General features: G+C 41.2%; 1 protein-coding gene across 3 annotated transcripts; it reads right to left on the bottom strand.

The window, feature by feature from the left end:
* Positions 1-223: 223 nt before the first annotated feature.
* NPY1R (neuropeptide Y receptor Y1) lies at positions 224-9383 on the bottom strand. Of its 3 annotated transcripts, XM_085544812.1 has the most exons (5): positions 9017-9152; positions 6628-6748; positions 5708-6546; positions 5535-5586; positions 224-397 (listed from the first exon to the last, which is right to left on the bottom strand). In XM_085544812.1, the coding sequence occupies exons 3-5, from the start codon at positions 6401-6403 to the stop codon at positions 351-353; spliced, it is 795 nt and encodes a 264-aa protein (XP_085400938.1). In that variant the 5' UTR covers positions 6404-6546; positions 6628-6748; positions 9017-9152; the 3' UTR covers positions 224-350. The 3 variants fall into 3 exon arrangements, with proteins under 3 accessions (XP_085400938.1, XP_015716501.1, XP_015716502.1); XM_015861015.3 differs by lacking the exon at positions 224-397 and having other exon boundaries at positions 3230-5586; positions 9017-9383; XM_015861016.3 differs by lacking the exons at positions 224-397; positions 6628-6748 and having other exon boundaries at positions 3230-5586; positions 9017-9346.
* Positions 9384-14607: the final 5224 nt, after the last annotated feature.

Here is a 14607-nt window from a genome sequence, read left to right on the forward strand (position 1 = left end):
AAAAAGATCTAGATTCATCTAAGATGAAGAACCTTAAAATGCATTTGCAGAGCCATTTATAGATCCATGTCCCTTCTTTTGAAAAAGAGATGCAGAGAAGCCATTAATCTCACATGATCTTTGGACCACCACTTTGCCTTAGAAACATTTAAATATCAGTCTGTTGACTCCAAACTGAAACAGATATATGAGTCTGTCTTTTAATGTTTTTGTATATATCTGTCAGAACACCGAGACTTCATCTTTACCTTCTGCCTTTTTCTGCTCTTATCCAAACTCTGTCTTTATCTCTCCGTGTCTCTGAAAGTTAGCATTATTTGTGGGAAGTTAAGGTCCCCTGTGCAGTAACCTCATAAACTGTTGAAACTGGTGGAAGTTTCTTGCAAAGAAGACTCACCTGTGTCAGAAAAAAACAGATGTCCAGGAATCATGAAACACAGTGAACTGTCAATATTGCTATAATGTACAGGACATTTTGTATGGACATGTTTCCAACCTACATAGGCATTGTAAATTATGGACTTATATGGAGTGAAAATTCTGAGAGGCTTGCCAACCAGGAAATTGCTGGCACTCCACAAAACAAGAATACAGATTCCTGGGACTTCCTCAGGAAACGCCTTCCAAAGGTGTGAGGAACATCATAAAGCAAGGAACAAGGGAGGAAGATTCAGAAGCACGGACCCTGGAAGTTGGCCATCCCTCTGCTGTATGTACATGGTGTTACATTGTGATAATGGAGAGGAAAACACTTCTGCAGATAGTAGAGCAGGTGTGCATACCCTTGAATTGACACTGAAGGAAATAAGGAAAACTACCATCCTCCAGCTACAGCGAGTCGTGAATGCTCTCCTTCATCTGCAAAATTTATACTTATATATATATATATATATATATATATATATATAGTTATTATTGTTATATATATATAAAAACAATATATATAGTTATTGTTATATATATATATATAACAATATATATATATAGTTATATATATATTGTTATATATATAGTTATTATAAATAACTTCAATTAGAATATTAGCACTGTTAAGCAAGAGCAGAAATATCATATGAAAATTACTTTGGGCCACAGGCAAACTAAAGTATGAGAGACTAACGCCAGTCACACTTATTCCCTCTCTTGCATGTAAACCTTGAACGCTTGAAATTCTGCAAAACGTGGATGAAAGTAAATAATTTTCTTTCACATCAACTTTAATAATGACTAGGAAGGTGAAGACCACATTTTAAAAAACACAAGAATGAAGATGCCATGTGACAGTGTGAGAAATAGCTGTCAACATAATGCATTAGTTATAATTTCCCCACTATTTATGCTCAACTGAACTATTTTAACTTCTTGTAGATGAAGATGGTATTTAAGTCCACATTTCCTACTCTAATATATGTTTTAAAAAAAACTAAAAATAAAGTTTCCTCAATGCCTTCATTCTATATGTACTGCTGATGTACTGTATACTACATATATTCTATATGTACTGCTTTGGTAAAATCTTTTAACCAAGAAATGACATACATGGTTGAACCAAGGCATTAACCTCAAATATTGTCAGGCACTGGACTACAAATTAAAAATCTAGGGAAAAGCTGACAGGAAAATCTACATGTTGTTGATTTATTTCTGTAATAATCTGAAATCCAAAGTCTGTTTGGGTTCTTATTAGGAAATAATGTGAGGTCCCAGCCAGCATTTCATCATCATTCAATAAGTGTGCTTAGGCAAATGATTAAGCAAATGCTTCATTTTCATTGTTTCATCTCAGTTCGTTCACATGAACTCAGAATCAAAACTGAATAAACAGGGATGGATTTAAAAATATATGTGGAAGCTGTGGTGTACAGAAATGCCGATACCTTATAGATCCCTCACTGTATGTGTTTCTTTCAGATTCTTTTGGTTGCTACCAGTCTAAAAGAACAAGCAAGTCTTCAGGCTTTTAGGATATGAATCGGTGCATGCCAAAGTTTGGAGAGTTTGACAAAACAGCGCATAGGAAGAACAAATATCAAAACAGAATGACTGAAAAATGATTCAGAACCACGAAACCCAAGAATGTGCCCTGTATAGAAATTTCACACAAACGATGAGCAGCCATGCTGGAGATCTGAAAGTGAAAAAGAGGATTAGTGCTGTAGCCAGGTGTCTGGAGGAAAACGTCTCCAGCAGCTTTTTAGGACTCTAGTGTCAAGTCATACAACCAGTGACAAAAATACTGCACTCTGTAGATGTCATCTACACCCTGCAGATGTCAGGTCAGCACCTCAGGAAGACTTCTTTTATCTTTGTTCTCATAAAAGATTCTTTTGAACAGCAATGATTTTTCTTCTGAAATTCTCCAAAAGCTTTTTTCCATTGAACACCCCCTGCACAGTGCTCACTGCCCGCTGCTGACACAGTCAGTGTAACCCGTGCTGTATGTATGAATCTGCACCCTTTGTGGAGCCTTAGGAAAGGCAGCATAGCATGCATCTTGCAGGGAGGGGAGGAAATGTGGGAAAGAAACCTGATCCTAGAGTGCAGTGCAGCAGAGAAATTGCTCCTGAGCTTTACCCTTATGAACTGAAGGGGTGCTTTAACTTGCACCTGCTGGCACAGGTACCACTTGATTATCAGACAGTAGGGTAAAAATCCCCAGGCACACACCCTCAGGAGATGGGACGAGATGGATGCTTTGATTTGAGGTAGTACCATCAGCAGGAGAAAGGCTGGTGCAGGACTAACCATGCTGCTGTCCTATCGAGGACCCGTGAATCTTAGCATATGTTTTTAGGACTCCATGCAGCAGCAGACACCTCTAAAGTCACACCAACAGCTCCCATGTGTAAGCATCTAATTCAGCTTGATTGTTTCCAACAAACTAACTGGAAAACTTCCCAAATGATTTTATTTTCTTCTCCCACTGGATCTGAAGAAAGTGATGATTTTTCTATTTCTTTTAAACAGGAACAATAATAATCAAAATGCATTATGGTTTTGTTTTTTTTCTCTCTCTCTTGTGGGGAAACTGTAGTGTGTCATTCTTAACAGAAGAACAAATCTGGGTTTCTACAATGCATCTCTGTGGAAATACAAATCCTTTGGTATAGCAAAATTACTGTGAAGAGACAGGGGAATAATTTCAGGAGACTCTTGTCATATTAACAACACACTCCATACAGAGCCACCAGAAGAGGGAAATCCCATAAAATACAAAAAGACAAGGCTCTGAAAGAAAGCTCTGTCATATAATTCATTTTACATTCTCTCTCTGTTTTCAAGTACAGAAACTTCCTTTTCAATTAAATTTTCTATCAGTAAAGAAATACATGGAATTATAATGCACAAGAACACATTGCTACTTTAATATTCTACACTGTTTTTAAGACTGTACAAGGCACAGTTCTTGACTTTTAAATACTGGCAAACTTAATAATTTTCCTTTCTTAGACAGTTATCCATATCAGATTTAGAGAGTATTAAATTCACCATCACATCCTGAGATCTTTTTGTTCAGAAAGATATCAGATTTGGTTCCCACTGATGCTACATTTACACCTATTTTAAATACACTCTTCTCTGTCAGAAGGGTATAAAGCGATATTGCTAAATAAAGACTATATTGTATTTTTAAAAAGCTGATTACTCAGAAAGGCATTGATTGTATAGCAAAGTACACTGTATGATGTAGAGCCTCAGCTGGCTGATATTGTTATCGTTTCATTACAACAGCCAAGATATGCAGGCTTCCCTCAGCTGGGGATCTAGTCACGTATATTTTGTGTAATTAGAGGACATATATTTTAAGCAGTAACACACAGAGCTCTATTGTGTATATTTGGCAAATATTCTCACACTTCAGTCAACTGTAGGAACTATGAGTTTGGAAGGAAAATGTACCAACTGCAACACTATATCCTTCTTTTAAGTTTTGCAGATCTCAAGACACCCATCACCTTGGAGATAATCCAGGTTTATATCATTGCATCTGAATACAGAATATAATGAGGCAATACATCATTTATATAGATCAGCACTAATTATCACAAAACAATTCATGTAGCTACAGCTATTTTGGAAGGTTTTTTTTAACCCAAAACCTGATTTGTAACATCACCTGCAGGGGTGGAATCACACCTGGTACAGAAAGCAAACATTGCCACCTCCCTTCAGATTCTTGACATTCATACATAGGACATAAGAAGAATTTACATGGTTCATATGCTTGGGACCAACAGCAGATTTCATCTCAGTCTTCCAGTGATAGCAGATGAAAATGGGGTTTGTGTTTTTTAATTTAAAAAAGCCTGTATTACTAAAATCAGCTATAATCATTTGGGATTAAAGGCCCGTTTGTGCTTTCATTTGCTGTGGTTAAAATCAGAGTTATCCCATTGTGCTCTGTGGAATTACTCCTCTTGTAAATGACAACAGAATTTCTCTCCTAATCCTCCCTTTGAACCGAAGTGATTACAGTCTGAATTGCCTCTGAATGAGACAAAGGCACGTCCCCATTTAACGTGATCTAAGGTTTCTCAGAATCATTTTGTGCACTCCTCCACTACTTTCACAGGATTTTAACACTGATCAAAAGACAGATTAGAAACAACAAAACAAACAAACAACGGAACAACTCTGCAAGTCAGAACATCCTAATTTTATGCTAGGATGGGAGTCCTTCGTAGTGACAGTCTCCCTGCAGTTCGTATCACTTCTAATGCTCTTATATGGACAATCCTGAGAACTACTTATTTGGGGAAATAAACAGTAATAAATAAAATAAATAAATAAAAAAGTCTAAAAAAAAAATCTATAAACGTACCTTTGTGCTAAAGTACATAACTGTACAAAGAAACAGAACAAGAGAAAGTTGATGAAAACCATAGGTAGTAGCAAGTTGAGCTACTTTCTATAATAAGATTCGGATATAACTGCTGTGAACATTAAAGCAGCATAAGGGGCAGAAATGCACAGCATAAAATTTCAAAGTGACAACAATCAAAGTTCCTTGTAAAAAGAAGAAAAGCATTACCCATTTAGTACTTGTTACATAATTGTGCTTGTCCTTGGGCACATTTAACCAGCGGGCAAATTTCAAAGGTTTGGTGTAGAATTATTATAACATCTTTATATTTTGTCATCATCATCACTATTTATTTTTTTAAATGCAACTGGGCTTGCCTGCTTTAGAGAGGTTTTTGAGACATCTGTGTGCATGGTGGACATGGCTATAGTCTCATAATCTTCCTCACGGGAGCGGAAGTGGCAGAAGTGAAATAAAAACTGCAGGTCCCTCTGGAAGTTCTTGTTGAGAAACCCGTAGAAAATAGGGTTCACACAGGTGGAGATCATGGCAGTGAGGTGGCAGATCAGGAACAGCAGATTGTGGCTGCAGGTAGCAGCGGGCAGAATTTCATGGTTCCAATCAAACACGATATTGAAAATGGTGAGAGGAAGCCAGCAAACTGCAAAGGCAACCACTATCGAGATCAGCATGATGTTGATCCTTTTGGTTTCAGAGGATCTGTACTTACTGTCTCTTATCTTGTCCATCATGTTGCTCCTTTTTTTCAAGCGAAAGTATATCTGTGGGAAATTCAACAAAGAAAAACGCGTGGGATAATTTAACCTACAACAATAGCTATTGCTAAGATAAGCAAACATCAGACAAAAAGAAGTACATATCACAGAGGGAGCTCTCTCTTACCTTTAAGTAGCAAATAAATATGAAACAAAGTGGTCCAAAGTACTGAATCACCAAAAGAGTGGTGGTATAAGAAAGCCGGGCAGTGTCCAAGGGGAAGAGGTCCAAGCACACATATTTGTCCTTATATTCATCAAATGCTATGTTTCTGAAGGGTTCATCTGTTAACACATGGTAGATCAGGAAAGGCAAGGAGGAAGCTATGGCCAAAACCCATATGGCAGCTATCCCCATGTAGGCATGCCTGTTGTTTGGCCTCCAGCCACGGGGGTTGATGATCAGCTGATGGCGTTCAATAGCAATAAGAACTAAAGAAAAGACCGAGACTGTGATCGAGGCACATTGCACGAAAGGGTTCAATTTGCACATGGCCTCTCCAAAAATCCAGTGGTCCATTAAAGTATACACAAAGGTAAAGGGAAGACACATGATGGTCACTAGGAGGTCAGAAAAGGAAAGGTTGACAATGAGGATGTTCGTAACATTGCGCATTTCCTTTTGTTTCAAAATGATGACAATCAGGGCCAGATTCCCAGAGACTCCCAGAATTATCACAGTCCCATAAGCCAAGGCCAAGGTGAAGACCATGGCCAAAGGCACATGGCAGTCCTCATCTTCAAACTGCAAGATCTGAGAGTTCTCCGAAAAGTTCAGGTGACTGGAATTATTTCCCAGAGGATCAAGAACCGAAGCATTCATGTTTTTTTCCAGCTTGCTGTTTAATATTCCCAGCTGCCACAGGTCTCATCCAAGCCACTCCTGACCATCAACGTATGTCAGTCAGCCCACAGGGAGCTCCTCCGCAGAGCCCGCTCCTCGATGCCACATCTGCCTGGCAAGACCTGGGGGAAGGAGGAGGACCGGTCACCTCCTGCATGTAGGCTACCCCAGAACCCCAAAACTCTGTTGTGATTATCACCCACCTTCAGCACCAGTCCCCTGGCACCACTGGACTTCAGGACCAGGAATTGCTGACCAGAACAAAGGGGAAGGCCCTATGGGAGACTGGCAGTCATGGCCTGATATCCAAAGAGAGAGCAAGGGCTGCAGGACAGGGAAAGGAAGGAACCAGAGCTTAAATGTGGATTTGCAGGCACAGCCCTTCCCAGCACAGTCTCATAAGCACAAGTGACAGAAAAACAACAGGGTGTGAATCAACTTCAGTCTTAACACCAGTGTAGCCTTTGTTTGATGCTTCACATGTCATTCCTACAAGTTTAATCTGCAAAGATTTGCTTTCTCAGGCTGCTCTAAGTGCAATTACACCTAGCTATAGCATAAGAGAGAGGAAAACTCCTCCTGAGGGGTAGAAAAACTACATGAAAAAATTTGCTGTACTCTTTTTTTACCTAGTGTACACATGATACTGAGTGACTGAGTTGTCAGAAAGTGTTTTCCCTTAATCTTTTACATGAGTGCTCACTGCAGCACTATCAGTGAGTCAAAGGGAAATCAGGACCTCTGAACACCTCAGTCTTAACTTGCAGGGCTGCACCATGAAGAAAGAACAAAACGGGTAACGAAAAAGTCAGCAAAAATTAAATACAGCAGAGCGTGTTCCTATGTAAGATGAATAGTAATGCCTAAACAACCACCCCTTTGCAATGCTTCTGATATTAAAATCAGAGAAACTCAGGCATATGCGTAAAGGAGGAAAAATGAAAACAAACAAACAAAAAAATCAAATAACCTGATACAATTCTAGTTCAACTTACCATTCACAGCAGCCACCTTCAATCTGAAAGTTTCCCTCTACCCCCTCTCCTATGTGCTATATTTATTGCTCACTTAACCTCAGGTTATGCTAATGACAATGATGCCACTTAAAATTCACACAAGTGGGCTCTAAACCTGGCTCCATATGGCAGTAATCACTAAAGCTGTCAAAGCAGAGCTCACTGAAATGTGCTTCAATGGAAGTGAGAATGGGTGAGCTTTGGTCTGAAATACTGTATAAATCTAGGTGCCACCTAAGCTGACTCTCATGTTACTGGCGCCAGACATCCCTTCCACTGGTCCCTGCTGGACTTGTGCCTCCAGCTCCTCCAGAGAGTCAGCAAAAGGAGGACCATACTGACACAATATTTGTTTCAAGTGTTACAAGATCACCTCAGACAGCTTTGCTAGCCCTCTGTAATCATCACCTGGCTACATGGAACCATGACAGGCAACAGCCTGCCTCTGGGTGACATCTTACTCACAGAGTTCACAGCAGCAGCTTGAGAGAAAAAGCGTCTCTGCTTGAGGTTTGGCTGTTCCGATTTTCTAGCTAGCTGGGGCAGGCACCTGAGAATTATTTCTCAGAATTGCTGCCTCTGATAACTAAATTTACCAAGTCTCCCTAGGCCATATCATTGGGGTCCAACGAATACAAAGGCTTCTCCAGGGCCCCCTGAAGCATCACTTCAGATGGAGTCAGAGTAAAGTGCTTTATCTGAAGGACAAGCATATGAGTGATGCGGAGTCAGGACTCAATTTCCAACAGGTTAGATTTTACTCCAGCCTGAAATTCACCATGTGGATTTAATCATGTCTCTGTTACTTGTACAGCACAAGATGGGCAGTGCAGCCCTTGGAGCTGATGGGACAATGGCAAGAGCAAAGTGGGTGAGGCACCACATCCTGCAAGAAAGCAGGTTTTCTCAACAGCCAGGACCTCACTGCAGCCAGCATAGCGTCAGGACATGATTTCAAGCTCTTGCTTTTTCATATTTATTAAGAAGCCCACAGCTCTGCTTTTGCTTATTTATTAAATAACAAATTCAAAACCAGAAAATGCCACTGCTCCTTGCCTTCCCTTGCCTCTCCCCATAGCAGAGACCAGTATAGGACCATGGCTGAGAACGAGCTCAGAAGCACAGCACTGTTTGGCAAGCAGCAAGGCGTCCTGTCACCCTGCCCACCTTTCCAAAACTGGCCAGGCATCGGTAGGGGTGCAGTTACCTCTCCTGGGGCATGGTGCTGCTCCCCGCCCCCTACCAGCAGGGACAGCCCTCCCCATCCCGGGGGCTGGTGAAGCTCTGCAGAGCTCTGCGGTGACCCACCGGGTCTCCCCATTTCACACGCCTCCGCCCCTCCAGCTCTCCTGGATTTCTGTCAAAAGTTTAGCACCAGCGGATCGAAAGGGGAAAAAAACGTGCTGCGAGCTGACTGGCAACTCACTGTAAAAGCTATGGGAGCTTTTCGAAAGGAAGCCCAAAATGCTGCCAGTCCCAGCCGCTCGCAAGTCTAGCCTGGCACCTGCTCCTCCCTACCTCAAGTCACCTGCCCCGAGCAGCGCCGGCATCGGGAAGCGATCGCAGGGAAACTCACCTTGCAACTGCTCCGCCTATCCGCGATCTTCTCGGGGGCTGAAGGGAGAAGGAATCAGAGAAGGGGAAGAATCCACCGGTTTTCCTCCAGCTGAGATGCTAAAGATTGGTGGGGAAGGCTGGAGACTCCCCCTTAAAGCCGAACTCCACCTCATCCCAGGATCACATGATGGGGCTCTGCTGAGCAGATCCTGAAAACCTCATTGCAAGCACATCACCTTTCAATTACACATCTGGGGGTGGGTTGCCTAGTAATTCTGAAATACATGCAATTAAATACTGAAACAAAAGAGGAGGTGAAGAGAGCCGAGAAGAGCTCCGGGAGGGAGAGTTTCGCATCGCTCTCAGGCAGCTCCGGCGCTTTGTTTGCAAGTTATTGCCACCGTGTGGCCAGTCAAGCCCGAAGAAAAGCTTTATTGGAAAGTGAAGTGGAACAGCAGTTAAGAAGTTCGGCATTGGATTTTTGAACCTGCACAACCCCTAGCTGCCAGCAAGCAGATTTTTTCATGCAGCCGTTATGAATTGCCTTGCAGACTACTAGCAGCTGTAGCAGATTAGAGCACTGGTTACCAAACAACTTCCATGAATAAAACCAAGTATTTTATTTCCCATTCCCTCCTTTCATGTTTCAGAAATATCTTGGTATCTCACACACACAAAGCACTGCTGCTGCAGACCTACTTTAATAGCCAAAAATATATTAAACAAACAATGAGTTGGGAAGCCAGTACAGAAGTCCAAGAAAAGTTACCTGGATCAATTCAAGTATGAATGCCCTGTCAAACAGGCTGCACTGTGATCTTGGAATTCATGGGAAGCAAAAGTGCCCTGACTCCTTCAAGGTTCCAGATTAATTTTTCAAGAGTAAGAACTTGCTGAAGTTAAAATATCCCTTTTACAGGACAACTCTGTTATATTGAGGATAGGTCTCAGGAGGGTAACTGTACTATTACAAAAAAGAAATAATAGTTGCACGTATTAAATGACTGTAATATGTTTTGCAAAGTAACTCTCGTGGGAATGCTACAGAATCCAGTACTCTGGAATTTGTGTATATCCTGTATTTCCAGAAAGCTCATCTTAGCTGCATCTAACCTGCAGCTCTCACTGTGAGGAAGGAAAGTGTGGGCATACCTCCTGGTTGCTCCAAACCTGAGCTCTGCTGACACTGACCCCCAGCAACAAAGAGGTAAGTGCAGGCTGTAAATTAAACCTCTTGGGGATTTCAGTCATATGTGGATGTGGATCATTACTGTGCACCGGTGTTTACCTGAGCACAGCAACGGTGGACATGGCTGGGCAGAGAACGCAAAGATATAAGCAGGTGCTGAGGATCCCATGAAGACTGTATTTCTACCTGAGCCAGTAACACTTTCAGACATGGAGAGCTGAGGACACACATAGTTATGGATGTGGACAATACAATGTAAAATAGTTATCAACCGTGAGAGACTGGAGATAGATCCTGCATGTCACTCAGTGACCTGAACTCACAGTGAAGGGATAAGGCATTCACAGAGTTATTTGCAGTGTAGATGGATGTTTCAAGCAGAGCAGTGGAACAATGGAAAAAGCTGTGTGAGTCACTGAGTCTTTCAGATATATACTCTCCATATATATATATATATATATATATATATATATATATATACCTCAGCAGGTTTTTACTACAAAGCTCCTGCTCTGCCATACTTGCCCTCTGCTCTGTGCTCACCTCAGATGACTGAATCTCTTGGAGCTACACCAATCTTCACCAAAGCATTTCATGCAAATGTGAGAATTAAAACACACTGATAAACAATTACTCTAGTAAACTGATGTGTTCTTTTCAAAGGTTTTCTACTATATCTATACAAAATGTGTTCTGTGAAGTTAATGCCATATAGCATTAGGTAAGTTGTGAAGGAAGCTCAGATTTTAGCAGTTCTTAGCTCTTCTGTGCATACCCAGTTCCAGCACCAAGTTGAGCACCTCCAACTGGAGCACCAAGCTCACAAAGACACTAAGTAATTCCACAGCAACTCTTGTTCTATTGCTAGTTGTCAGGACACAAGAATACTGGAATAGCAAAACAGCCATAGTGTAAGAGATTATCCTCCTCCTTGGAATATGTTATTTCAGTGCATCACAGACAATGCAAGCTGGAAGACTGTGTTTGTGTGAAGATGTGACGCTGTGAAAAGAGAATAAATGCAATACAAAGAATGCAAGAATCTTAACTAAGAAAACAGAACAGCATGAGTAAAAGAATAGAGCATTTCTTTGAATGAATAGCATTTAGAAGGAAACAAGATGTTTCAAAGAAACACCTGGGAAAATATGCCAGGAAATCAACCCATTAAAATACTCTCCCTGCAACTCAAAAATGTAAAAGAAGAGATCATAAAATGAGGATAACACTTTCACTACAGTGTATTGTCATGTGTTCAGCTAGCACAATCTCTCCCTAAAACTTAAAATCCACAGAGTAAAAGAATGGCTTGAGACTTGTTTGAGGTTCCTATTGCACATAAAACAAACTGAAGTCACCACTGTTTTGGATGGAAACACTGAAGGAGTTTTGTTTGCTTGTTTTTACTTCCACTTTTATTGTTTATTTTTACTGTTTTCATTTTCTACTAATGAACTGTGGTACCATTGAAAGGCTTTCATATCACATTAGAGAACTCATGCTCCTTGGGGGCAACAGTCAGTCATCAGTAGAATAAATAGATGTTTTGCTGTTGAGTACAAAATCTCTGTTTGGCTAAGAGCATGTTTATTCTGCAATGACTGCAACTGACACCAAACATAACAACACTTCATTTGACTGCTAATGTCACTAACACAAAGAAGCTGCATGAATAATTATGTGGTTAATCTTGTCTGAGTGCCTTGCTGCTGCAGTTCTGCTTTCCGTGATAAAGTCAAGCTAACCAGTGCAAAGCTGCCCTGATTATATGTAACATTACTCAAAGACTGATTGAGATGTAACTTAAATTATGACTACCTGGCTAAAATACGAAGTCATGTTTTCTACTGTAGCCTTAGGGGACTTGAACTCATATATGAGCATCCACCTGGCTTCAAACAAAGCAGAAATAGGCTCTGTGCTTCAGCATAACCAACAGACAGTGGTATAAGCACCAGCCAGCAAAAGTGACGAGACCCGTTAGGTAACAAAATTTCTCACTCTCAGAAGTGTTGCATTACCTAACAGATGTCCTGTCTCCTTGCAGACATCTCAACCATTAGAACATTTTCATTAATCTGCAGCTCGCTGTCTTCATGCCCAACACAAGATAAAACCTGTGGAAGGGACAGGCTAAATATATATCCATAGAACAAAAACATAATCAGCATTTTGTAAAGTATTTTTAACATGAGTAGTATGAATACTGAAAATGGGCTGATTTAGATTGGATGTAATTAAGAAGTTTCTTTACAATAAGGCTGGTGAGGCATTGTCACAGGTCGCCTACAGAGGTAGTGGATATCCTGTCCCTAGTCTTTTCAAGGTCAGGCTAGACAGGGCTCTGAGCACCTGATGGAGCTTTAAGTGTCCCTGTTCATTGCAGGAGAGTTGGATTAGAGGACCTGTAAGGGTCTCTTTTGACTCAAACACTTCTGTGGTTCTATGAATAGCTGGGCTGATTTGTGGGGAAAGTTCCAACCAATAAGAATGCTTTATACGTATCTCACAAAATGCCTCAAACTCTGTAGTAGTTATGTCCTACCATTTTAGGCTGTCTTGCTGATGGATAGGTGCTCTGCTGGCATCAAACTTTACATTAACATTGGACTCTGACTCACAGCAAGTTTTGATTCAAGGCAATCAACTGCACACTGCAAAATTTCGAAGCTAGGTGGATTTGGGCTTGATTTTTCAGTGGCATTCATTAGTTCTCACTGACTTTGGTTGGAGCTTTAAGTCTTCATGTCTTTAACAGTTAACATTTAGAAGCTAAATTTTCAAAGATATTAGGATTCTCGAAGATACATTTCCCTTGGGAGCACGAGGGAAGAAACATGGCAACATTAATTTGTATTCCTTATAATGGCAGAGTTCTGTCCTGCATTTACTGCTGTGCCCTTCTGACTCACAAATCTCCCACTCATACAGTGGTGTTTTCTTTGCCAGCTCCTCCATCATCATCATCATCATCATCATCATCATCATCTCTGACTTATTCAAGGACTCCTCCATGGTTTCAGCAACCCTAGAGAAGCTAATTTCTAGGGAACCTCTGCCATCATCTGTTGCCAGAGCTGACATGTCTCTAATGTCAGTACCTTTCCTATCTCAGGATCACCTATTTTATTATTCAATAGTATTACTGGCAATTCTGAGGTTCACAACCACTAAAAAAGGAAAAGAATGCTAGTAGCTTGAATAGTAATTGCTTCTGACATACACAAGTGCCAGCAATTAATTGTCCACATACAGCTGAGAGAAATCTGGTGTTATTTACAGAACTGAGGTAAAAATGGGGGGGGGGTGGGAGGGGAGAGAAAAGAAGAAGAAAAAAAAGCCCACATATGCAGTGCATTGCTGGCTGATAAACCCTCCTGAAATAACACAACAAAAAGAGTAGGGTACTCTGTTCTTAGACAAAAATGCTTTTGGGAGTAAACACTTGTCTTACTGCTTTCACCAGGAAGCATGTAATTTCTGGTGACTGCTTGGGAAACCATAGTGATTGTTCACCTTAGAAATGGTCAGCACAGAGAAATCACAGAATGACATGGGTTGGAAGGGACCTCAAGGATCATGAAGCTCCAACCCCCCTGCCTGGCAGGGCCACCAAACTTCCACATTTACTAGATCAGGTTGCCCAGGGCCCCATCCAACCTGGCCTTGAACACCTCCAAGGACGGAGCATCCAAAACCTCCCTGGGCAGCCTGTTCCAGGACCTCACCACTCTCCTAGTAAAGGACTTCCCCCTAACATCCAACATAAATCTACCCTCTTTCAATGCTGGTTGTTTTTTGTTTGTTTGTTTGTTTGTTTGTGGTTTTGTTTATTTGTTTGTTTGTTTTAACCTTACAAAGTAACAGTGGTATCCTGTGTAAGTCATAGCTATGGGATGCAAATTCCCATTCGTGGGCTCTGCCAGCAAATTCAGGTTGGTTTCTTTGTTTTTGAAAGGCAATATCTGTTTGCTATAGCCAGAAGTTTTCATGGAAAGGTTCAGTTCCTCTAAAGCTTCTCTCTTTCCAGGAGCTTCCATGTCAAGCAGCAGGGTCAGCACTGTGGGAAACTGCCCTGGAACAGGGAGCATCCAGCTAAACAGGTGCTTTGGGAGATGGTCTTAAACAGCAGGTCAGAACCAGGGTGGGTTTCTGCCTTTGGTGTGAAAACTTTCCAAGTACAAGTGTTAGGTGAGAAGATGGTAAAAAAATGTTAGGAACTGCTTCTTGGCCCTAAAAATGATTAATTTAGTTCTCCTTTATGACTAACAGGAGAGCTGTCTTAAAATGATGAGCTGGATTGGCACGTCACTTCCACCTGGCAGCTCCCTGTGCTCCACTTGCACATGCAGTGATTCACGAGCAGTGGGTGGTGAATAGTGCAGAAGCAGATGAAAAGAATATGGGATGCGATCTTCTTT

The sequence above is a fragment of the Coturnix japonica genome, chromosome 4 (assembly GCF_054131305.1).
Source record: "Coturnix japonica strain WE chromosome 4, WE-NBRP24, whole genome shotgun sequence".
NCBI classification, from domain to species: domain Eukaryota; kingdom Metazoa; phylum Chordata; class Aves; order Galliformes; family Phasianidae; genus Coturnix; species Coturnix japonica.